Genomic DNA, 26,426 nt, shown 5'->3' on the forward strand with positions numbered 1-26,426 from the left:
TTGTTCCGAAAGTTGAAGGGCTAAAGCTACCGGAAAGGTTTCAAATTGTGAGCCTTGGATAGCTCTGAGTGAATGAAAACCTACAACCAAATTTCGAAAAACACTTCTAGCCTAAATGCAATTCCGGAGAAGCAGCCTAAAATTGCTTGTTTCTTTACTCGCTTCCTTTTTTTTATTCAGATCCTAGCCAAATTAACTTATTTACATGATTCTTTCTGTAATGTGTTCCTTCATTGAACACCCTCAGGAGTAGTTTTTTTTTTATGTTTTGAAAAATGTCCACACCGAATGTACTTATAAGGGCTTAAGTGAAACAATGCATTGAGTCATATTGCCGCTCGTAATGGTAGAAAAAGGCAAGCTGCTAATCTAATCGACCGGATAATGATGATTAGTAAAACCCGGATTTTTATGCAGTAACGGGTTAGATTGCAAACTGATTTGGTTAGTAGGAAGTGTCGACCACCTGCTCTTCCACAGTGTAGCAAGAGTAACATAAATCATAGGGGTTTTGATGGGCCGTACCCCTAAAGTTTATGCAAACCCCATAGCACAATCGTTGTGAAGGTAGACTATACTTGCTACTCGCTTCAGTAAGTTTGCATTCTAACATATTAATGCATAAAAATCCGGGCTCTAATGATTAGGAAAAGGATTGTAATCTTTAGGTATTTATAAAGAATATATTCTCATACTTTATTATATTTTACTTACCAAAAATTCCTAGCTCATACCCCACGATGTTTTCAAAATATTTGCTTGTCTGAAGGGAATTCTATTCCTGTACTATATAAGGCTTACCTCGAAGTAAATCTGTCAGTGGCTGATTTTTTCATGCGTATACCGGTATCGCGGCGAGCAAGTCGAAGCGTGTGTGAGGGTCTTCAGTTTTAAGCTGGCTTCACACGAGCGATCCATCCATCGAAATGGCCCGGTGCCACTCCAAAAACCTGCCGTGAGTTGGGAATCCGAGATGGATTTGCATGGCTCGGCAGGGTGTGCTGCATTTTCGGTCGGTCAAAAATCACCGCGCCGAGTCACCTTGCTATCATTTGGACTTTCCGTGTATTAAGGAATCGCGGAGCCGATTACGCTCCAGACACCCAGTCGTCAACATATCTCCCATAAAATGTCTAGTACGACCAGCGGGCGGGCGTGATTTCATACTTGAGGTGATCGAGAAATATCATAATATCGTAATCGTCGAGAAAGGTAAGTGCCGCAATTATTATTATTTTCGAAAAATATTGTCCATTCCGGATTCGACGGCAGTTTTTTTTTGCGAACCTTCATCAATGATGCTAATTTTTTACGCTGACACTGAAGTGCTGAACGCCAATTCCAGAACCGTCACAGATGAAGGACGTCTGCCTACCTCTTCCCAAAAAGGCCAGGGCCCAATAACGAGGGCATACTTCACTGCTCTTGAGCCCTGTCAATGAAGATAACACCATTTCAAGTTCAAATGATACAAGCAATTCGTCTCTATAGAGTTTCTGAAAAATTATACCTGTTGTTTCTTCTTGTTTGACCCTGCTTTCCTTCTGTTCTTGCATTTTTTCTTTCAGATTTTTCTTCATAATTAAAAGGCTCGATTCGCGGCTGGATCGGGCATTTTAATCACCTCTGATTAATTTTTCTGGCTCGAGGACTGTGAGTTTATGTCTTTCGCAATACTCTGCTATTCATATTCAGACAAAACATCACTTTCCTAACCACCTCAGAAACACGCAATGGTGACAACACCCCTCCATAGCCTACACGGTAGGTGTGAGGAAGGGCATCCGGCCGTAAAACAGGGCCAAATCCACATGTGCTATGCAGTTCAGCAGCAAAAGATTATTATTATTATTATTATTATTATTATTATTATTATTATTATTATTATTATTATTATTATTATTATTATTATTATTATTATTATTATTATTATTATTTAGGAAATCAATTTACTCTGGAGCGCATCGCAGAGCGTTGGTTTGTGCCGACATAATTTTGACCGCTGCCAAACGGACCCGATCGAAATGAACCGCTCGTGTATGGCCGGATTTGGCGTCAGTTTTAAGTAATTGTTCCAAATTCGCACTTGCGTGTACGACCTAATGTCTTATAATATAACTTATAAGCTTCTCCGTCTGTCAGATATGAATACAGTACACTAGAACATCTTTCTTTTTTTGTTTCTTTCTTAATCTTCTTACCACCGAGTTCGATAGCTGCAGTCGCTTAAGTTCGGCCAGTATCCAGTATTCGGGAGATAGTAGGTTCGAACCCCACTGTCGGCAGCCCTGAAAATGGTTTTCCGTGGTTTCCCATTTTCACACCAGGCAAATGCTGGAGCTGTACCTTAATTAAGGCCACGGCCGCTTCCTTCCCACTCCTAGCCCTTTCCTGTCCCATCGTCGCCGTAAGATCTATCTGTGTCGGTGCGACGTAAAACAACTAGCAAAAAATAAATAAGTAATAATAATCTGTTTACCCTCCAGGGTTAGTTTTTCCCTCGGACTGAGCCAGGGATCCCACCTCTACCGCGTCAAGGGCAGTGTCCTGGAGCGTGATTCAATGGATCTGGGGATACAACTGGAGAGGAGGACCAGTACCTCGCCCAGGCGACCTCATCTGCTATGCTGAACAGAGGCCTTGGTGGGGGATGGAAAGATTGGAAGGGATAGACTAGAAAGAGGGAAGGAAGCGGCCGTGACCTTAAGTTAGGTACCATCCCGGCATTTGCCTGGAGGAGAAGTAGGAAACCACGGAAAACCACTTCCGGAATGGTTGAGGTGGAACGACGTTTTTTCTAAATATTCCTCAACCTTTCTTGTCTCTTGTCGATTTTGCCTCTTTACTCGCAAATATTGAGAAAATGATTTATAACTCACCGTTACTTGGAACAAGAACTTGTCAAGGAGTGTTAGATATCCTGCAGGGAATTATAATAGATAACAAACACGAAGAAAGTTTGTAAGGAGAATAATTAAATCATGGTAAGGCAGACTTTGGATAAATACGTTAGAGAAACTACGGGAGATATGTTCTAACTTTTAGGAGATGGAGCGTCGTCTGGGCCACACCATTCCACTACTGGAAAATAAAAGACGAATGTCTTGAAGGAAGTGAATTAAGATAAAAGGTGTAGCGGGGCTGTGTGGCCACACGCTGTTAGGGTTTTAAGCGAGGAATGCGTCTACCTATCTATTGTAACAATAGGATGTGCAATGAAAGAATATGTATTGACTGAGACAGGAATTTAATTTCACATCAGTCTGCAAAAATAAGAATCAACGTCTATGTTAAAGAAGCAGCAGTTCAGAAAGCAGTTGGACAAGGCTGTAGTCTGTCCCCCCTCCTTTCCAATGTGTGTACAGAACAGGTGGGGGGAAAAACAAAGAAGAATTTGGAAAGGGATTCATTATCCAAAGAGAGGAAATCAAAACTCTGAGATTTGCCGAGAACTGTTGTAACTACAAAGACGCACACACGCACACTAATATGTGCCCTCTTGAACAAAACACTGCTACGAAGAAGAAAAGGAAGGAGAATAAAAAGAAGAAGGAAAAGAAGACTGCAACACTTGCATGTCCACCAACTACCAACACACAAAAATCACAACATACTTGACTAACTACTTCCACTGAAATGGCGTTTGGCTTCTAGTGCCGGGAGTGTCCGAGGACATGTTTGGCTCGCCAGGTGCAGGTCTTTTGATCTAACGCCCGCAGGCGACCTGTGCGTCGTGATGAGGATGAAATGGTGATGAAGAAGACGACTCATACTCCCAGCCCCGTGTCAGCAAAATTAAACAATGATGGTTAAAATTCCTGACCCTGCCGGCAATCGAACCCGGGACCCCTGTGACCAAAGGCCAGCACGCTAACCATTTAGCCGTGGAGGCGGACAACGACTTCCACTAAAAGTCATGTTAAAAAAACTCAACTCAACTCCCAATACTGCCTCTTTATATACATTGCCTGGCCAGGCTTCTAGAAGAATATGACACAACACGTTTCTTCGTAATTTTCTACACAGTCCTTTAGTGCCAAAGATACGTTGTTCTGGACTATTACCATGTGTTGCACAACATGGCATTGGATTTATACATCATTATACAGAGTGTTTCTGTAAGAGCGTGCAAAAATTTAACAGGACATAGGGGATGCTCCACTGAACAATTTGAGGTAGGGAACCTGGGGTCCGAGAAGCCAGCTTAAGGAGATAATAGGTATACAATCACATTACTGTGTACACATTTATTTACGTTAGTTACAGTTAACTGCAAATGCCATCATTGATACAATGAACGTACCATTTTCACTGTATCTTACAGAATGTGCTGAAACTAACGGCCATGAACCGTGATTTATAGCACGTTCTGTCATGGGACAATGTAAATACGACACAACAGAGCCACCTTATGGACAGGTAAAGTAAACAAAACCTACATCATGACGCCCTCCTTGTTTCCTTGCAGGAAATAATGAATGTACATGTAAATAAACAGCACAGTACGTGTAAACATGTACGCATGTTAGTTGTAAATAAGCTGGAATGCAGTAATGCGAGACAAAGTTGTAGACAAATTTACTTCCGTATCTCCTTCAGCCGACTTCTCCGACCACAGGTTCCCTACCTCAAATTGTTCAGTGGAGCATTCTCTATGTCCTGTTAATTTTTTTCACCGTCTTACGGAAACATTCTGTATACTGGTAATTAAATTATATACTATTAATGACGTGTTATTACATTAAATAAATTCATGAATATACATACAGCAGATGTATCATGACATAACCTCACAAATAATACGATCACGATTTATACCAAATAAAGTCTGTACATAACTACATAAATATGAATAATACTAATAGACGTAAACAACTTCGCAGCCACACCTCACAAGCCATAATAATAATAATAATAATAATAATAATAATAATAATAATAATAATAATAATAATAATAATAATAATAATAATAATAATAATAATAATAATAATAATAATAATAATTGTTACCGTGGTTTCGTAGCCACACCTCACAAGTAATAATAATAATAATAATAATAATAATAATAATAATAATAATAATAATTGTTACCGTGGTTTGGTGGACCAGCAGAGGTGAAAGAAGGTGCTGGGATGAATGGGTCTAACTACAAGGTCAAAGTTAATATGAAATTTTAATAAAGGTTATATTTTCCAAAAACACGACAAAATTTTAACAACTTTTCACTTAGAGAAGTTACAATGACATATCAATTAGAAACAAGACTTAGAAAGATCCAATATTTCAGAATTTTAACACTCTTGGGCTACAAGCCCTAGTATTATAATTTTGAGCTCCTAGCTCAACTTTTACAGGCGAGCACAAATTGTTCAAAGGGCAGAAAGCCCCTAATCACTGCAGCACTTGCTCCCAACTCCAAATATCAAACCTCCCAGAGGCACAGTTACCACACTAGAAAAGAGCTGACACGCTCTCAGTTTTTCAAGCCTCTTTAAGGCACTACTAGAAACTTACAATTATTTGCCATCAAGGCACAACTTACAAAAAAAAAAAAAAAAAAGAAACAGGGGTATCTTGTACCCAACCTACTGGGCCTTAGCAAAAAAGAGCAGGTTAAGTAAATGGCCCGAAACACCAAACTAAGTGGAGGCGTGTACTTGCACTCCTAAATATGTATTTTTAAAACCTAAAAGGCACTAGGCTTATAAAAAAGGGGCAATCCCCAAACTGTGGGGGTGACTCGAATAAGAATAATTTAATACATTACGGAAAGGAAGAAAACCAGTTACAAAACGTAGTCACCTCAAACCAATATGAAGGGGAGCTCGAGAGGGTAAATCACTCTCTATCCCCGAATTACAGTTGCAGGTTTTATGAAGTTTTTACATAAGTCGGCAGAAAATTACATTTTTAGAAAAGTAGGTTACATGGTAAAACTTTCGGACCTTTCCCGCGGGTTAAACTGCTGAGCTAGCAAGAAATAAAGATGTTAAACGGCCATTACCTTGCTGAAGAACTCCTGCCTGCAGAAAGAGGCATCTCCCACCTCCTGCTTCACATACACACACTTAGTTAGACGTTGATCAAATGGCCAAGAGACGTGAAAATCCGCAGTTTATAAACCCTCGGGGAAGGTTCGAGACCTTTCATGAATAATCAAGCCACACCCTCTCAATTTTATTGGACCATACAAAATTTACACTCAAATTCGAAGAAGGAATCCAGGATTGGTCGTAAATTAATTACAAAAATTAGCGATTGGCTGGATTCAAAACTGGCGGAAAGAAAAGATAAATATTGCCAACCCACAAATGAATGAACGAAATTTAGTAAAGAAAAAACACTTATGAATACAAAATTTCCTCAAAAAAAGTTCTTTCACTTTGCACTAGGGTTCGTGATCATAGTTTTTGTAGTGACATCTGTTGTAGAAAGTCCAGACTTCTTGATAAATGGTAACCAAAACCCGTTGAAATTCGCACAGTCCTGGAGACTTCACAATCACAAAATTAAGGTAATGACATCTGAGTAAAAGTTTAAGGAGGTCTAGTTCCAAGTTCACTGTTCCTCCAGTAGAGGAGGTTTTATTGGCGCAAGATTTAAATGTGTGGCGTAAAGGTGTACCTACCGGTACAATAATAATAATCGAGTCCGATATTTCCATTATTTACCCATGGGTTAGAGATTGGTTTCCAAGTTATACTAGTCCATTACACTAGCATGGGGATATGGCTATTTTATCAGAGTCTGCAGGAGACTGGGAGAAATTGCTGAATGGTATGGACACAGTCTTGAAGAAAGTGTACAAAATTAAAAATAAATAAATCCAAAACAAATGTAATGGAGTGCAGTCGAACTAAGTCGGTGATGCAGGAAATATGAAAGTAGAAAATGAAGTCTTAAAGGAAGTAGATGCATCTTATTATTTGAGTAGTAGAAGAAATATCAGTGGCAGAAGTAAGGAGGACATAACATGCGGACTACCACAAACAAGAAAGGCCTCTCTTAAGAAAATAAACTTGTCCACTTCGAACATTGATATAGGAATTGGAAAGATGTTTTGAAAGACTTCCGTCTGGAGTGTGGCATTGCGCGGAAGTGAACACGGAAGATAACCGACTGAGAAAGAAGAAGAATAGACGCTTTAGAAATGTGGTGTTACAGAGGGCTGCTTATTCGGTGGGTAGATCGAATCACGAATGAGGAGATACTGAATCGAATTGGAGAGAGGAGAGCGATTTGGAAAAATTTGACCAAAAGGAGAGATAAAATGATAGGACTTGTTCAGTTGGTTTTTGAGGGACGTGTAAGCAGTAAGAACAATAGGGTTAGACGAAGATATGAATATGGCAAGCAGATTAGAGTAGATGTAGGATTAAATAGTTTCGTAGAAATTAAAATATTGGGGTGGCATGGAGGGTTGCAACAAACCAGTCCATGTACTATTGACACCAACAACAGCATTATTATATTTTACTGTTGGAATTATTGTTAACTGGGAAGGAATCTTCTTTCTTTCTTTCTTTCTTTCTTTCTTTCTTTCTTTCTTTCTTTCTTTCTTTATCTGTTTACCCTCCAGGATTTGTTTTTCCCTGGGACTCAGCGAGAATCGCACCTCTACCGCCTCAAGGGCAATGTCCTGGAGCGTGAGACTTTCGGTCAGGGAATACAACTGGGGCAGCCTCACCTGCTATGCTGAACAGGGGCCTTGTGGGGGATGAGAAGATTAGAAGAGATATACAAGGAAGAGGGAGGCAAGTGGCCGTGGCGTTAAGTTAGGTACCATCCCGGCATTCGCCTGGAGGAGAAGTGGGAAACCACAGCAAAACCACTTCAAGGATGACTGAGGTGGGAATCGAACTCTCCTCCACTCAGTTGACCTCCCGAGGGTGAGTGGACCCCGTTCCAGCCCTCATACCATTTTTCAAATTTCGTAGCAGAGACGGGAATTGAACTCGGGCGTCTGGGGGTTGCAGCTAATCACGCTAACCACTACACCACAGAGGCGTACGGTAAATAAAATCACATTTAGAAATTATTACAAATAAACTCGTTATAAATATAGGTCTACACAATTCGTTTCGTTTCACTGCGTACCACGCAGTTCGTGAGCTAATGAAGTATTCGGCTGTGGCTGATTAGACCCCATCCCGTTCAGATCGATTCGGCTCTGCAGCAGTCATGGGCGACCACGAGCTAATCTAGACTCCCATTATCATTTTTGGAATGCTTCTAATGTATTCGTGTTTCAATTTGCAGCTCATCCTCCATTTGTAAGATTTTTTTCGCAAACTGTAAAATGTTCGTTGCGATATTTCGCGAATATAGTATTCCATGATTTTCATTTAAGTTTACATCGACGCGGTTGATCTAAATGAGATGTTTGACACAAAGAACAGGGTCATTGCATAATGACAGCCGATGCTGTGCTAATTTATCACGTGCGGCGAGCGGCCATCTTCACATCATAATCCATCACTCGCTATCTTAGTGAGATCATGTCACAGAGAAATCAGAGTTGTCTAAAATGCAGGAGCATGTGCTGACGAAAGAAAAGATGCACTTGGCATGTAAGGGCAATGTATAATTAAATCGTGACAAGCATTTTTCTAGGGAGACCGTGAGACATTTTCTACGTCAGAATGTTATTCCTTGGTGGTACTACGAGAGGGCAGCACGTGAGATAACCAGGAGTGTAGCACTGCGCAAGTACCAGGCATTTAGTATTGTAGTAATGGGAAGAAGCAGTTCACCTCTGGGAACTAGTTCATTCACTCTCGCTCCCAACCAAGAACTACTTCACGAACTACTTCGCGAACTAGTTCAACATGTGTAATTTTCCCACCAGAGCACTCTGCAACCGCTGAAGTAGTTCGTCCGCGAATAAGTTCTTTCTCATTCCCTTTACACAAGGCTTCATCGCTTCGCGAGCTTTCCAGAACGAGGAAGTACACAAAGCGGACAACAGGTAGCACGCAGGTGCACTTCTCTGTAGTAACATTCATAAATGCTATAGAGGTGAACGTTCCTATTACCGGTAATGTCAGTTCACACTCCCCGCCCTCAAACCCTCAGAAATGTAAGTGTGGGAAAAATCTATTTCTTTTCAAAGATAATCAAAATTTCTGTTAAATATTGTCGACTTGAAAATTAGATGTTTTAAACGTGGATTTGCTATCGCAGGAGAACCCGTTTCTTGGTGGTGATTTCATCCCCTGACTGAAACATAAATTTATAACATCTGAGCGTTGGTCAACCTTTTCCTCGCCGGTGGCGCTAAACGTCAGATTCCAACACTCTCGCTCCCAAGAAAGAACTACTTCACGAACTACTTCAAAATGTGTAATTTTCCCACCAGAGCACTCTGCAACCGCTGAAGTAGTTCGTCCGCGAACAAGTTCCTTCCCATTCCTTCACACTCGTGAAGTCCTACAGTTCGCGAAGTAGTTCTCGAGAGACGAGTAAACACTTCACAGTTCGTGGGCGTGAAGTAGTTCCCGAGAACTAGTTCGTTCGCGAACTACTCATCACTAAGTATTGCCCTTCAACCGTCTGAGGCGTATCAGTAGCGGTGTAGCTGTAGAGGATGTGGCTTATACATTTTCAGCGTCGTAAGGTGCTCCTAACCGGCTATTCATCTGAGCTCATCTTGGCAGGTTTTATCCTGGCTCAGTCGAGTGCTTCTTAAAGGTGGTCCCTCATGTGGGTGAGGGTGGTAGAATAACCCCGACGGTATCGCCTGCCTGTCGTAAGAGGTGACCCTAAGGAGCTCTTAACTTGGGAGCGTGGGTTGCGACCACGGGCCACTCAGCTGAATCCTTTCATTGCTTCCACTTACTTGTGCCAGGAACCTCACTTTCATCCATCTTATCTGACCGGACCTAGAGCTAATCACTCTACCCCGCTAAGTGTCGTATAGTGGAAGCCTTTACCGTCGACCCCTCAAAAGGCCTTCATGGCCTGTACGGAGATAACTTTGTTTTGCTATGCAGTCTTCTATTACAAGAATGTTAGAGTTAAATGACGAATGACAATTTGAATTGCTGAGTAACTTGATGAATCAGTAAATCGTGCACTTCAGATTCAGCTTAGAAAGTGCAGAGGTAGAGTCCGTGACCACTCAAATGTAGCACAGAGCATCTGGCGAATTTCTTAGTATATTTTACGGAAGCTGAAACAGAAACCTATATCCTATTTTTCCTTTCATTCTCCATTCCCATAAATGTCGATTGTTCCAGAATATGATAATGTTAATTTAAGTAAAATTAATTACAACTGATTGCAGAGTTCACCATTTAGAGGAAATTTCGCCCTTCACTTTGCTTCAGAGAGGAAATCTTACAATAATTTTCAGCAATTATGCACAGTCCGCTTATCACTTTTCGGGCTGACATCTCTACTAAAAAAATGATTGCGCTATTTTATTTGTGGTCATCATGTCAAGGTGGTAACTGCACTCAGTATTTCTAATCATTTCACGTTTTAAAATTAAGTGAACACATAAATATAAGCACTGTGGTAGAGTCTCATTTTGCTGACCTGCTTACAGTAAATGCCACTCTGGTAAAAGAGCCTGATCACTGCCATCTTTACGCTTCCTCGCCTTGCTTTTCGTGTCGGTCGCCAGATGTCTTCCTTTCAGAAACAATTCACGTAATCCACAGGGTTGAAAATTCTTAGTGGAAATGAACCAACTTGATGAACATAAGATGTGATTCTGTATTCAGATGCATTGATGCTCTTGTTGGAGTCATGATCAAATTCACTTGTGAGAAGCCTCTTTTACATTCACTTGTCGAAATTGGAATGCTGCTCATAGTGTTAAAAAATGGCAGAAGAGACATTGGGAATTCCTTCTCAATAAAATATTCACGGAGCTTAAAACGTTCACACAAGTTTTTTATTTCTACTTATCCATAAATTACATCAGGATTTTCCGGCCAACTGGTAGTGTACAAAATTGTAGCCAATTCTGCGATTTCAATGTTTTCTCATGTTAAAAGGCGGTTCTCTGTACGCCTGCCCAGGCACTCATAGAACTTTACAACATCAATATGAATGAAAATTCACGGCCTGTTTCCAGTCATTTGATCGGATCAGGAATGGAATTAATAGAGTTCCCTTCTAGCGGCGAGAATGGAAATTTTGTCGGCTGCCGAAGCCTGTCGTATTCCTCTGGGACAATGATTCATGAATGATTAATTAAATGATATTGGAGAGTGTTGCTGGAATTAAAAATGACGGAAAACAGGAGTACTCGTAGAAAAACCTGTCCCGCCTCCGCTTTGTCCAGCACAAACCTCACATGGAGTGACCGGGATTTGAACCACGGAATCCAGCGGTGAGAGGCCGGCGAGCAGCCGCCTGAGCCACGGAGGCTCTAGCATCAATATGATTTCCTTTATTTCTTGCTCCTTTTTCTAGATTCACACCTTTAAACATTAACAGTGCTTCTGCTTCCAAGGCTTCAGTGTAGTATGGGCCTTGTTTTGTCTTCCTTTCAGAAAAACACCTTAATTTGCTGATATATCTCCTTATCGGCCGAATACATTGTAATGTCACGAGCTTGCAGGTCAACACTAAGTTCTGCCAACTCCTGAAAAGCATTACATCAATGCAAGGTCTAATATAAGTTGACCGAGCTCGATAGCTGCAGTCGCTTAAGTGCGGTCAGTATCCAGTATTCGGAAGATAGTAGGTTCGAAGCTCACTGTCGGCAGCCCTGAAAATGGTTTTCCGTGGTTTCTCATTTTTACACCAGGCAAATGCTGGGGCTGTACCTTAATTTTTTTTGCTAGTTGCTTTACGTCGCACCGACACAGATAGGTTTTATGGCGACGATGGGACAGGAAAGGGCCAGGAGTGGGATGGAAGCGGCCGTGGCCTTAATTAAGGTACAGCCCCAGCATTTGCCTGGTGTGAAAATGGGAAACCACGGAAAACCATTTTCAGGGCTGCCGACAGTGGGATTCGAACCTACTATCTCCCAAATACTGGATACTGGCCGCACTTAAGCGACTGCAGCTATCGAGCTCGGTGTGTACCTTAATTAAGTCCATGGCCGCTTCCTTCCCACTCCTAGCCCTTTCCTGTCCCATCGTCGCCATAAGACCTATCTGTGTCGGTGCGACGTAAAGCAACTAGCAAAATATATATATAAGTTGACATTGATTATGTGTTTAAGGGGTAGTGATTGATTGATTTCTCCGTACATGGCTTGCTCAGTTTTCTGTTTTAGGATCATCTTTGGCACTTCTGAAATGTGCCACTAAAACGTCATCACTTTTCCACACAGCTGAGACTGCTCTAAAGCTAGAAGCAGACTATCTTGTATCTGGAATCCTTCCAAATTTTAGGAGTACGGTTTCCTGTTCCTCTGCATGAGCTTTCAATTCCCTGGCATATTTCGGCGACTGGTTGTAAACTTTATCAAGGGAAGATTTGAATTTGTTTTCATGTGAGGGGAAATCTTGACTCACATCACCTATGTAGAGCTCTAGCCTGTGATTTCTTCCTTCCCATCATTACTGCAGCCCCATCAGTTGAGACTGCAACAAGATTCTGTTTCAGAAACTCATCATTGGACTCCAGTGTGTTCCCAAATAAGTCATCAGTGCACTAAATATGCTTTCAGTAGTGACATCTCGCAATTTGATAATTACCCCAAAAAATGTTGGTTGGCTGATCCATATCTGGCAGTGTTGTCCTCAGGTCCATTAACAGTGATGGCAGCTGAATAAGTGTGGTACTTTCATCTATAAGGAAGGCAATTTTACTGTTCCCATGCACGATCATGCTCTTTTATCTTATTTCTCTTTTCTGTTGCGATATGAGAATCAATATCTATGCATGCGTTTGTTGAATGAAGAATGCGGCCCACATTAACGCCATTCAACTTCTGCACATCCATTTCAGTTTCGAAATCTGGAAGGCTTGATTTTTCTTAACTACTTCAAATGTTGTTAGAAATACATTGGCAGTTATTTCGTTTTCTTTTTCAAAAGCCTTAGTGCATGCAGATTCCAAAGTTTTCAGTTTAGTATTTTAACAGCAGTCCGCCTCTGTGCTGTAGTGGTTAGCGTGATTAGCTGCCACCCCGGGAGGTCCGGGCTCGATTCCCGGCTCTGCCACGAAAATTTGAAAAGTGGTACGAGGGCTGGAACGGGGTCCACTCAGCCTCGGGAGGTCGGGAATCCTCGAAGTGGTTTTCCGTGGTTTCCCATTTCTCCTCCAGGCGAATGCCGGGATGGTACCTAACTTAAGGCCACGGCCGCTTCCTTCCCTCTTCCTAGTCTATCCCTTCCAATCTTCCCATCCCTCCACAAGGCCCCTGTTCAGCATAGCAGGTGAGGCCGCCCGGGCGAGGTACTGGTCATTCTCCCCAGTTGTATCCCCCGACCAAGAGTCTGAAGCTCCAGGACACTGCCCCTGAGGCGGTAGAGGTGGGATCCCTCGCTGAGTCCGAGGGAAAAGCCGAACCTGGAGGGTAAACAGATGATGATGATGATTTTAACAGCAGCCTGATGAGCTGAACTCTCTTTATATTTGAATATATTCTTGCGGAGAGAAATCATTTGTTGGCATTTATCTTCAGTTCCACCAGTTAAACAAATTGAAACTGAAACCCTTTGCTGTGAAATGTTTGTCCCTCGTGATGTGCTTTCAGTTCGCAAGTTGCCACCTTCTTTACAAATTTTGCAACCTAGTTTCTTATATTTTACCACCAACCATTCGTACTTAGTGCAGCATTCCAGACTTTTCTCCAAATCCCAGCATTCGTGGAAGTCTTCCGTTCCACTGTTACACGCGACTGAAAGCTCTTTGCTGTGGTCTCCTTTTGTATCACCACACGACACTGTTGCGTTTCCCCGTCATTGATTACGTTCGGAACATTAACTTTCAGCTTTTTTGATGCCTGGGTGGATATACAATAGTTGGTTATTTTCTTCATCCTTCAAAACTAACCGCACAGAAAAAATAACAACCGATAATTTCGTGTGGCCATTTCTAGCCGGGTGCAGCCCTTGTAATGCAGACGGGTGGGCAGCATCTGCCATGTGTAGGTAACTGCGTTTTATTGTGGTGGAGGATAGTGTTATGTGTGGTGTGTGAGTTGCAGTGATGTTGGGAACAGCACAAACACCCAACCGCTGGAATTAACCAACGAAGGTTAAAATCCCCGACCCGGCCGGGAATCGAACCCGTGACCCTCTGAACCGAAGGGCAGTACGCTGACTATTCGGCCAACGAATCGGAATAACAACCTAATTCGCCACCAAACACTAATTTCCGCGGTTACAAGAACGAACTTCCTTTTTCACGGTTGGTAACGTATGTACCGTCAGGCATTTATACAAGTGGAGGCACATGCTTCCCCTAGTGCACTGTCACTGCACTGGCCGCCAGCGTCTTGGAAAGATGTAGCAATCTAACTGAAGAGCCCACTGCTACACTGGGGCGAAACGCAGGTAAATTCAAGATTGAAAAGTAAAGCCTAAAGAGCTTGGTGGTGACATGAACATCGATCTGAAGTCACCACCTGGTGGGCGGTTGTAGACTGGGTTTCGGCTGGTCCGACAGCTCTGCACTCCGACTGACTAACTGAGAAGAGGAGGAGTGGCCTTTGCATTCGGGAGACGGAGAGGGGCTGGTCCCCACCGTCGGCTGTCCTGAGAATGGTTTTCCTTTCTCCTACACTAAGGCGAATGCTGGGACAGTTCCTAGCATAGACCACGGCCGCTAACCCTCTCACCTCCGCACATCTACTTCTCCAATACAAATCTCCCGGCCTGAGAGACGGCGTCACCGTCTAAAAGGCCCGCCTCCCCCTTCAGGGGAGGAATGAAGACATTTTAGTAGTAGTAGTAGTAGTAGTAGTAGTAGTAGTAGTAGTAGTAGTAGTCAGCACCTGTTCCAGTTTTCTCTCCTTCATGCATGATACGTTCGCCCTCGAATTACACGCTGACCCAGCCACAAGGAGTAGTACGTGCACTGCTGCCACGTTCATTCGCCACGTAAACCAATTAACAATCCAATATTATGTTTCGTACCTTTCCTATCACCGTCCATTACTGAGTATAACTCATGTATCGAAACCTGTGCTTGTACATTCTTATTTCTTTCTTAATCCGTTTACCCTCCATGGTTGGTTTTCCCTCAGACTCAGTGAAGGATCCCAACTCTACCGCCTCAAGGGCAGTGTCCTGGAGCGCGAGACTTTCCGGCGGGCGCTACAACTGAGGAAGAGGACAAGTACCTCGCCCAGGCGCCCTCACCTGCTATGCTGAACAGGGTCCTTGTGGGAGGTTGGGAAGTTCGGAAGTGATAGACAAGGAAGAGGGAAGGAAACAGCCGTGGCCTTACGTTAGGTACCGTCCCGACATTGCCTGGAGGAGAAGTGGGAAACCACGGAAAAGCACTTCGAGGATGGCTGAGGTGGGAATCGAACCCCTCTAATCATTTGACCTGCCAAGATAGAGTGGACCCCGTTCCAACCCTCGTACCACTTTTCAAATTTCGTGGCAGAACCGGGAATCGAACCCGGGCCCGCGGGGGTGGCACACTAACCACTACACCACCTTATGCTCCCAAATCCCATCTGCAGATTTCCATTTGTCTGGTAGATCCAATAACGTGCGAAAACAAACAGTTGCCGTAACTTATCCCTCGTATTAAAACTAGAAATATATTTCTACATTTTATTTATGTCTGGTGGAAATAAGCAATGATGTGCGAGAAAGAACTCAGCCAATATACAGTAAAACGATTTTAATATCAGCAATGTAATTACAGTTGCATGTGTGATAGGCTATTTGCCAGAGTCGTCGATGGAATGAAATATATGCATTAGCCCAACAGTTATACTGCCATATAATCGCTGTTAAAGGAACACAACGCACACTGTAATACACATTTTATGTACGAATGTTATTCTATTGGGAGAGCTTAATGATATTCATAGTAGGCACTGCTTTGGAGTCCGTCAGGTAGTGGTAATTGGTGCTCAGTATTAATGTTGTGTTAATTCTATTGTTTACGTGGTCAGTTATTTGTTGGTGCAAGCAGAATATCCCGGCCAATTCATGTGTAGAGTTTTTTCTGAACAGTTTAAGGGACAAGGCAAAGCACACACATTCATGATATAGGCCTACCATAATAACCTCAGTCCGGTTCCATGGTTAAAGTGGATAGTGTGCTGGCCTTTGGTTCAGAGGGTCCCAGGTTCGATTCCCGGCAGGGTCGACAATTTTAACCATAATTGGTGTCTGCCTCTATTGCTAAATGGTTACATGTGCTGGCCTTCGGTCCAGAGGTCCCAGGTTCGATTCCAGGCTGGCGCGGCGATTTTAACCTTCATTGGTTAATTCCAATTGCTCGGGGTGTGTGCCATCTTAAGAATTAGAATTCATCATAAGTAGGGCCGCATCCTCACAGACGCGTATGTCGGCTACAGGCGTCAAATCGAACGACCTGCACCAGGCCTCTGCGGAGGCCACAGGGCATTTTATTTCATAATAACCTCAAAGCCCGATGGAATCACGGTAAGTGAAACTAGCTGACCAAATCTACGTAAATTCTATGCCTTATACTTGCATGAAGTAAATTGTGTGCTTTTACTACGTAGTGGGAACTCCTGAAAGGAAATTCTTAAAGCAGAGTGTCAAAGCTTGCCAGCCGTAAGTGCAGTCCCCGTGCTAGAAATATCTTCCCCTCAATCGGCTTGTACACGCATACACAGAAATGGTGTCCCGATATAAACAAACCTCCTCGCTTCACGCATTGCTGCAGGTAGACAGTCCGCTACAAGACTGTTGTGGTTGAAATGGGCACAGTGGTGGATGTACAGCTAAACACACACTGTGCCTTCAGCACTACCCGTTCACTCCCTCCCCTCCTTTTCAGTACTGGAGTGGGGCAGTGTTGATTGTTTATGTCGGGACATCATTTCTCTGCGTGCGTATACTTCCCCACGTTGCTGACTCAGGACTCTGCACGCCTATCGGTGATAGCAGCAACGTAGCCTGGATCGGTCGTTGGGCGGGTGCTATAGTTACAAATTGATGATAGAACGATGGAGCGATCGTCTCGCAATAAACGTGGGCGTTTGCACCGGATAGCACGACGCAGATGTCGCTTCAGAAATCGGCAAAGTGGACACTGTTGACGGTTTGTCTCTCAGGCACAGTATGCGTAAGAATAACATCCTCGTAGGCGTATGCCACAGTCAGCATAAGCTTCACCGACTGGGTTCCTGCCGAAATTTTTGTGGACATGGCGAACCTGAGTGACGCCATTCATTCGATTTACGAAGTAGGCTCGTGCCCACGTCTCACCAATGGCGACAATACGCTGCAGAAAATTTGTCACCTTCGTTGCGGTATCTGTCCAGGTGGATGACCACCAGTGCATACCGGTGTCATTTCTGTACGTCGGTGAGTTGATGTGGAACCCAAAGAGACGCAATTTTTCACAAGTGAAGACATTTCGTAATTATGTGTCACACTATTTGATGACTGAGACCAACCTCTACGGATAATTCCCGGACAGTCCATCGATGGTCTACAGAAACGAGATAGAGGAGAATCGGGTAATATGGAATAGTCGGGCAATATGGAATACCACAATATCTGGACTGTAACGTACTCCTCTCAGGTGGAAACTCGTCGAATTACGGTAAATGTTCTCATAATGCTCTGTATTCAGTTTCGACTTGCTCGTGAGTGAGGTTAGTGCGCGGAGCAAGAATATTTGTTTTTCATATTTCAAAAACTTTTGCAGATAATTCTTTTAAAGCTTGTATTAATTACCAACACTGAGTTTAGTCCTCGGAAATCCAATGTTATATATTGTACAAGAGTTGCTTATATTGCTACACCAGTGTAACTTCCTTGTTGTGCAAAGTTTATGGCATGACGAATCCTTTAATTCAAACATGGTGTGTCGGGATATATGGAATACTGTTTTAGTTTCAAAGTAAAATGACGTTTAAAATTAATTAAAATTAATTGCATTAATCCTGGTATATTATAACATGTAACTACCTATAGATCTCAGTTTCTGCATCTGTGACTTTTGTCACTGAATGAACAACTGACTGTAAAAAGAAAACTCTGAATAATTAGTGTGTACAGATTATCATTTAAGTTAATTACCAATTTTATTCTTTCAATTTTTTAAAATTTCTGTACGTCCACCTGTAAGAACGTTCCATAAATATAACTGAAAGAATTTATTGAAGCTGTATTTTAGTTTACATATTATTTACCCTACTATTCCATATTAGCCGACTATTCCGTATCACCCACCAAGTGCAACTTTTTGAAAGAAATAATTTTGACGTGAAGACATTAACAATTTACAATTTAAAAATATAGAGAATCTTGGCTATTTGAATTTTCAAACCATATTTATTTATATTTCATAACTGATTTCGGCAAGAAGTTATACTGCCAAAAGTAAATGGTATTCCATATTATACGACTCTCCTCTATCAATCTGATCTTGAGGAATGGACGGCCGACCTGTGCTGTACAAATCCGCAGCCTCGTTCCGCTCCACAAGAAACGCCTTGACCCACCGTGCAACCATCCTGCACCGTAATGCATTCTCGCTACAGGTTTCAAGTAATCCTCGATAACATTCCGATGCATTTTTGCCACGGCTAACCTCGATTTTAATTCACTAACGCTGATAACCTTTTGAAAATATGCTTTAGAGCGTAAAAATCGGCACTCTTCACTTCAACGCCACACAGCAACAACACTCCCAACTGGATGCCCGTCAAATGCACAAATGTATGTATGTATGTATGTATTGGGACCTTTCCCACCGTCCCCCATGACTCATGGGACCATGTGACAACAAACTAACCCTTTCGGGTCACGAACACATGGGACCATGCTCCACGGAAATCGATAGTCAAGGGACCTTTTCGGCCTGTGCCGATTTCCCCTCATTGGGATTGTATCGTTAATCCACTCACATGAGAAGTTATCGGCTATACAGCGCAGCAAGGTCAATGCTACTCTCCCGTTCATGAGGTCTGAACACGGACTCCTCAGGGTCGAAGACCGTTCGCGGCATGTAGAGGCTATTAAACTCAAACTATCTTAAAGGCCTACAATGAACGGAAGAGGTTTTTGGATGCTTGTCTTTCGGTAGAGATAGGCACAAATAAGTTTCTCCCATTTTACTAAGGCGCTCGTTGAAATCTATACAAACAATATGACATCCTTGGTAAACTAATATAATTTGACAAACTGAATACAATTACTTAGCAACGGTAAAATCCGTGCTACCATCCATCAGCTAACTTCATCCACATTCCACAAGAATATGTATGTGGATGACCACAGTTCCTAATAATATTTCAGATGAAAGAAAAACTTCTATCCTAACCAACAATCTGATGGATACCTAATATGACATAATACAAAAAATACACATCCCCGAGGGATGACCATACTCGTAGACATACTACATTTCTACCTCTGGTTTTTGTTGTCTATCACCCGTTGAACATTAAAACTGTTGAGTGTTACACAAAACAAAAAATAACACATATTACCTATTAACAGTTACAATTACGAACCATTTTCCTCCAAATGCCAGTATCCCCTGGGACCGAATTCCACATCACTAAGTTAAATTTTACTTACATTAACCCAGTTACACCTCAGAGTGGTCGTCTATCTTACATCTACCGCCACCAAATATCTATACATGAATAAAAGTATCCTGGAGAAATAATCATATGCTTTACTTAAACCATGGAAAAGAAAACTAAGGTTATGCGTCTCCACGAATTAGAAGAAAAATGAAATAAAAATTAAACGAACACAGGCTTGACAACGAACTCGTTACTTACAACAACTATCAGTGAAATTTCACGAAGTCTAAATTCGCGCAGAACAGTACTTAACACAAAACAAGATTACACCCTAAAAAGAAACGTATATTATACACCAACACAAAATATAAATGGCTGTACTTCATCTCGTAGAATCCGCTACTCGTGCGAGCAGCCGTCCTGTCTATGTGCAATCGAGGTTCGAACTGGAGACTATGTTCGTCCCCACCAAAGATCCTGCAATCAAACCCTAATTTACCCTAATCTTGTGAACACTGTCATACAACGGAAACATCTACATTGCTTCGTGGTTCATGGCTTACGGCATATGTGGTAATTACAGAACTCTACTGTCATTATTTCTCAAAGGAAAGGCAGACCGTTAGCACGAGCAACTTCTTCGCTTGTGCAGGGACCTACCCTCACAAGTCTCTCCCCTCCTCGCTCGTATTTCACAGCGGTCATTCTTTCCACTCTCTGGAAGCTGAAGACACCAACCAACCTGCTTACGCTAGGACATTGTGTCCATAGAATTTAATTCATTTGAAACTGGCGCAATCTATTCATTGCTCAAGCCAGCCCATACACTTTCAATACCCGAGAATTATTTCTCAAATTCAACCGTTAACTCACATAAAATTCTCTCATATCTCCGGAGGTCTGGGGTTCAATCGCACATTCTCTTCGTCGTGCATTTACCACAATACCGTCAACCACCGACCACGGCAATGTTCCCTGTTCTCTGCCTACTGAGGCGAGATTGTGTACCTGTCATACTCTAGCCTGTTGCTCGAAGTATATCGGTATAAAATCACCGATCAATTTACATTAAGATAATAATAATAATAATAATAATAATAATACTCTAACCTGTTGCTCGAAATATATCGGTATAGAATCACCGATCAAATTACATTAAGAAAATAATAATAATAATAATAATAATAATAATAATAATAAGAATAATAATAATAATAATACTCTAACCTGTTGCTCGAAATATATCGGTATAGAATCACCGATCAAATTACATTAAGAAAATAATGATGATAATAATAATAATAATAATAATAATAATAATATTAAAATCAGAAATGATCACACTCAACTAATAAATATCTACTTTATTAGCCTAACTAATGTGTAGGGGGGGTGGTGTTATTGAACCTCTGCACATACTTCTCGCACATCTTCAGTTACAGCCAAACTTATACACTAGCATGCAAAACAAACTACTGCCTCTACTTTTACGAATTTGGTGCTGTCACTATCCCACATTAATTTCTGTACAGGCATATGTTGATGATCCTGTCACCTGCTAATCCCTGCTCGTCTTATGCAGTCACGCAGATGAGATCTACGGCATTAACCTGCACAAATTTCTACTTATTTTCCCCCTAAACTCTTTCTCAGCACTCATGCACATGCAGACGCTAAAAGGGGTCCCAAACTCTATACATCTTTCCTGGTTCACTCCCTTCCCATATCTACTTAAATAAATCAAATTGAACAAGGGGTCTTCCGACCACTCCGAGTTACTTAACCTATCAATTTACATCATCATTAACCCTATATTTACATTAACTCTATCTACAAGGGGAAATACTAACATTGGAAGAAAAATAGCTCGGTACTCAACAGTTTTGGTACATCTTGGCCCGTCCGGAACTCCGGGGGCCTGCCATCGGTGCTCATTCCATGTCGCTGGCTCGTACAGTCCTGAGTTCTAGGAGTTCGATGACATTGCTGGAGTAATCCATCTTATTGGTAAACAAATCACTGAAATTATATTTTCACAATCTTGCACACTTGTTGATCACTCGACACCATCAAACTTCCCCTCTATCGTTCTATGACCGATGCAAGTTACGTGATGCTAATTATTATGAATACCTCAGCTAGTCTATTTCATTTAAATTAGGCGAGTTGAACATTCAACGATCTTCTCATTCCCAAGTCTATCGCCTCCTACTTCCGTGATATAATTCAACCGTCTTTCTCCTAATTTTCTGTCTAGATCGTTCAGATCCTGCACTTATCACTCCCCGTTACTTAGTGTGATAATTTGATCCTGAAATCCTGTTCTCAATTTTACATGGATTTATTTTTATAGTATTTCTTCACACGACTTCTGCTTTTCTTTTGAAACAGAGTTTCCCAAATCCCAGAATTATACTCCTCGAAAAATGAGCTCCCTCACTGCTACAGACATCAACCTCGCGATGAGCGTTCTCCGTCCGGAGTTTGATCCCCACGGCGTACTCAACTTTACACAGTCACAACCTACGACATAATTCCAAGTATTTGGAGTTTACTTCGCGATCGGATGTCGCACAAATATCTTTGTCATACAGTTACATTTCCTACCATCACTGCACACTAGAAAAACATCTTTAGAACTTCACGCCCGCTTTTTGTGTCAGTTATTCAGACAAAGAAGAGGTAGTTACCACTCGTGAACCGACCGTGGTTCCACCTCTGAAGCTCGTCCTCGACTACTGACTTCCCCAAGGAAGTGCAACAACTTATAGCAAAGACGGGGATAGGGGTGGCTAGCGGGCCTTGCCCCCACCCTTATTTTGACCTCTCCTGAATAAACCAGCCTGTTGAAATCAGCAATAATCTAGATTGTGTGACTAGGTTATGCACAAGTGCGCTATGCCATGCGGAGTTGAATATGTTCGGCGGATCTGCAGTAATTAATTAATAAGATCGGAGGGGAAATGGGGAATCCCCAAAAGCATCCGGCTTCACCCGCCGCGTCAGTACGCCATGTTGGTTACGTAAGCTGTTTTAGGCGCCTTTACCTTGGAGAATATCTTCTACTATAACTCCTGATTTAAAATTTTTGCCAATATTCTTTCTACTGCTCTGACGGATGCATTTTTGTTAACCAAGCCTTATTTAAGCCGAAAATACATTAAAATTGGCCCGATCGCTTTGGCATCGCTGTACGCTGGCATTTGTTTTCAATATGGAGTCGCTAAAATAGTTTTCTTCTGCTGCTTCTTCTATGACGTGTGCCTAGTTCGGGGGTTCTTTAAGCCACCCACTGGGTGTGTAAGGCGCCGCTCTGGCGGGCGTCCTATTGCACAATCTGATGCTTCTCCCATCATCCACACAAAGAAAGCTTGCTGCCTGCTTCCTTACCAAGCATATTATTTGAAATAAATATTAATTGTGCCGATACGGTCACATGCAGCAACCGATCCTATGAGCAACATTTTCACACCATTCATAGCAGGAACTGGCTGCATAAGGAACTAACATTACTAGCACTCGCTCATACCTCAGTCACGTTCGTACTGTCAAAGCCAAGCAGAAGACTGAGGCAGATCAATGAAAGTAACAAAATTGTTCTAGCTCATACCGGAAGATACGCTGTATCGAAAACAGCGCCATATGACTCTCCCAGTCCTTTCTGCGCATGCCCGATCTGCTGCGACTGTCTGGACTACGTTCCTACTATTTTATTTAGAGCCCTCCCATGCTTTAAAGTGTAGCTTTATTCGGCTCCATGGCTAAATGGTTATAGTGCTAGTCTTTGGTCACAGGTGTCCCGGGTTTGATTCCCGGCGGGGTCGGGAATTTTAACCATCGTTGGTTAATTTCGCTGGCACGGGGGCTGGATGTATGTGTCGTCTTCTTCATCCTCATCACGACGCGCAGGTCTCCTACGGGAGTCAAATCAAAAGACCTGTACTTGGCGAGCCGAACATGTCCTCGGACACACCCGGCACTAAAAGCCATAATCTATGCCATTTCATTTTGCAACTGTAATGGTTTTCCAGAAAACTACACTTTTATGTGTTAGTAATAATGTAATTGGCTTTACGTCCCACTGACTACTTTTACGGTTTTCAGAGACGGTGAGGTGCCGGAATTCAGTCCCGCGGGAGTTCTTTTACGTGCCAGTAAATCTATCGATACGAGTCTGACGTAATTTGAGCACCTTTTAATACCACGGGACAGAGCCAGGATCGAAGCTGCCAAGTTGGGGTCAGAAGGCCAGTGCCTCAACCGTCTGAGCCACTCAGCCGGGCTTTTTACGTCCTTAAGCATGCATTCCAAAGCCTCTAAAACTGATCAACAATAAAAGTAAACTGACGGAAGTAGGGCCTATGCTTTGTCTACACTGTTGCCACTTATTTCCGCTGGTTGTCAGCACTACTCCAAATACATAGCATATAAATTAATCCATTGCATTTTGGTATGTTTCAGGGATCCAGAGGAGCTCCAGAAGCCGACAGTGATCAACTCGGCAGTGGCACGATTCCACCGGTACGTTCAGGCCGCTCGTGTTGGACAGGATCAACAGGACTGCCTCAGACTGTACCCTACGTGTACAGTCAACACTGAAGTATGATCTTCCTCGCCCTACATAATCAAGTCGCAACACAGCTGATACATGCGACATTAATTACAACCCAGCGAATCCTAATACCGGTTTGCACTTTAACGTGCTCTCTGCAGAAGAAGCAAGTTCACCGTTACCTTACTATGTCTCATGTATTTTATTGCCTCATAGTATCATGTTCAGAAATGTTCGAACACCGCCCGGGTCACATCCTACTCAGCTCTTGCAAGGTGACGAGAGCTTGCCGTTTGGGAAACACGGGAACGTAAAGCCAAGAAGTATGGCTTAAAGAGAGATTCATTCCTGTGTTGTTCCTTTACACATTGCGTTATAAGTCGTAACATGAATCAGTGTGATTACAACTTCTTGGTACTGAATTCAATTTAGAAATAACTTTTCTGCTTTATACGTTACATTTCTCCATTTAAGCAATTCATTCTAAAGAGCATGTTTACATTTGGGGAGTGTCTGTTAGAAATGGCACTGTTTCCACCGTAAGAAAGTTGTACAAAAATCCAGGCCAGCAATTCAGTGTTGAAAACATCCTAGGGATATGAGCTACGGATTTTAGAAAAGTAAAATATTATGAAGTACCGGTATGAGAATATATCCGTGGTGTAGGGGTAGCGTGCCTGCCTCTTACCCGGAGGCCCCGGGTTCGATTCCCGGCCAGGTCAGGGATTTTTACCTAGACCTGAGGGCTGGTTCGAGGTCCACTCAGCCTACGTGATTAGAATTGAGGAGCTATCTGACGGTGAGATGGCGGCCCCGGTCTACAAAGCCAAAAATAACGGCCGAGAGGATTCGTCGTGCTGACCACACGACACCTCGTAATCTGCAGGCCTTCGGGCTGAGCAGCGGTCGCTTGGTAGGCCAAGCCTTTCAAGGGCTGTAGTGCGATGGGGTTTGGTTTTTTTATGAGAGTATATTCTCTGTTTAATAGCAAAAATTACGATCCATTTCTTAATCATCGTTATCTGGTCGATTAGATTAGCAATTTGCCTTTTTCTACGAGCGCTAATGTGGGTCAATGCATTGTTTCACTTAAGCACCACTACGAGCGCTAATGTGAGTCAATGCAGAGTTTCACTTAAGCCCTTAGAACTACATTCGGTGTTGATATTTTAAAAAAAATCAAAAATACTTGAGGATATTGAACAAAGGAACACATTACAGAAAGAATAATGTAAATAAGTTGATTATCCTAGAATTTGAATGAAAAAGAAAACGTAAAGAAACAAGTGATTTTAGCCGGGCTGAGTGGCTCAGACGGTTGAGGCGCTGGCCTTCTGGCCCCAACTTGGCAGGTTCAATCCTGGCTCAGTCCGGTGGTATTTGAAGGTGCTCAAATACGTCAGCCTCGTGTCGGTAGATTTACTGGCACGTAAAAGAACTCCTGCGGGACTAAATTCCGGCACCTCGGAGTCTCCCAAAACCGAAAAAGTTGTTAGTGGGACGTAACGCAAATAACATTATTATTTATTATTAAACAAGTGATTTTATGCAGTTTTTCCAGAACTGCTCTTTTAAATTGATATAGGCCTACCTATCCAAGACTGACAATCTGAAACCTTTCCGGGCCCTTTAGCCCTTCCAATTTGGGCACAATTGAGGAAATTGCTTAATATTACGTTTTCGTAGTAACGTGTGGGGGCCCCGACTTTGTCTGTTAAGAAATGTTTTCAACATTAAAACGAAAGGAAACGTATAATAAAAGGCACGTGGAACGTACCGATGATCGAGTTTAAGGAATTACGTCTTTGTGGTCTGGAAGTGGAAACTACACCTTTTGAACAGACACTTCTCATTTCTAATCTGAAGAACTTTTCAGGGATTTCAGTTTTAACCTATATACTGTATGTTTATTGTTTTCAACCCTTATCCATTACATTTCAACGAAGAATTGCGTATTTCTTCTCTTACGTTTGTTCTTTATTTATTTATTTCCTGTTCTCTCGCTTTCCTCGCAGTCTGATACTCTTTTCGGTTGGGAATTTAGTTGCGTATGTGGACTTGGGCCTGTTTTACAGTCAGATGTCCTTCCTGATGCCAAACCTATGTGGAGGTTCCTCTTTTGCGTGTTTGTGGTGTTTTGAGTTACATGAAGACGAAGACAAACACCTAGTGCTGGAACCAAGGGAATTCCAGCTTGGAATCGAACTTGGGACCCTTTGAACCGAAGGCCAAGACATTGACCATGCAACCAAGGAGAGAGGC

The 26,426-nt window shown here is 42.3% G+C and overlaps 1 protein-coding gene across 1 annotated transcript in view; it reads left to right on the top strand.

Annotated features, from left to right (window-relative positions):
- LOC136877689 (uncharacterized) overlaps positions 1–24,218 on the top strand; it is a 287,811-nt gene extending 263,593 nt beyond the window's left edge. The window contains exon 6 of the mRNA XM_068228705.1: positions 24,074–24,218. Coding sequence (XP_068084806.1) covers positions 24,074–24,218 — 145 coding nt within the window. The remainder of the gene's footprint in view (positions 1–24,073) is intronic.
- Positions 24,219–26,426: the final 2,208 nt, after the last annotated feature.

Source organism: Anabrus simplex, chromosome 7, assembly GCF_040414725.1.
Source record: "Anabrus simplex isolate iqAnaSimp1 chromosome 7, ASM4041472v1, whole genome shotgun sequence".
Classification (NCBI taxonomy): domain Eukaryota; kingdom Metazoa; phylum Arthropoda; class Insecta; order Orthoptera; family Tettigoniidae; genus Anabrus; species Anabrus simplex.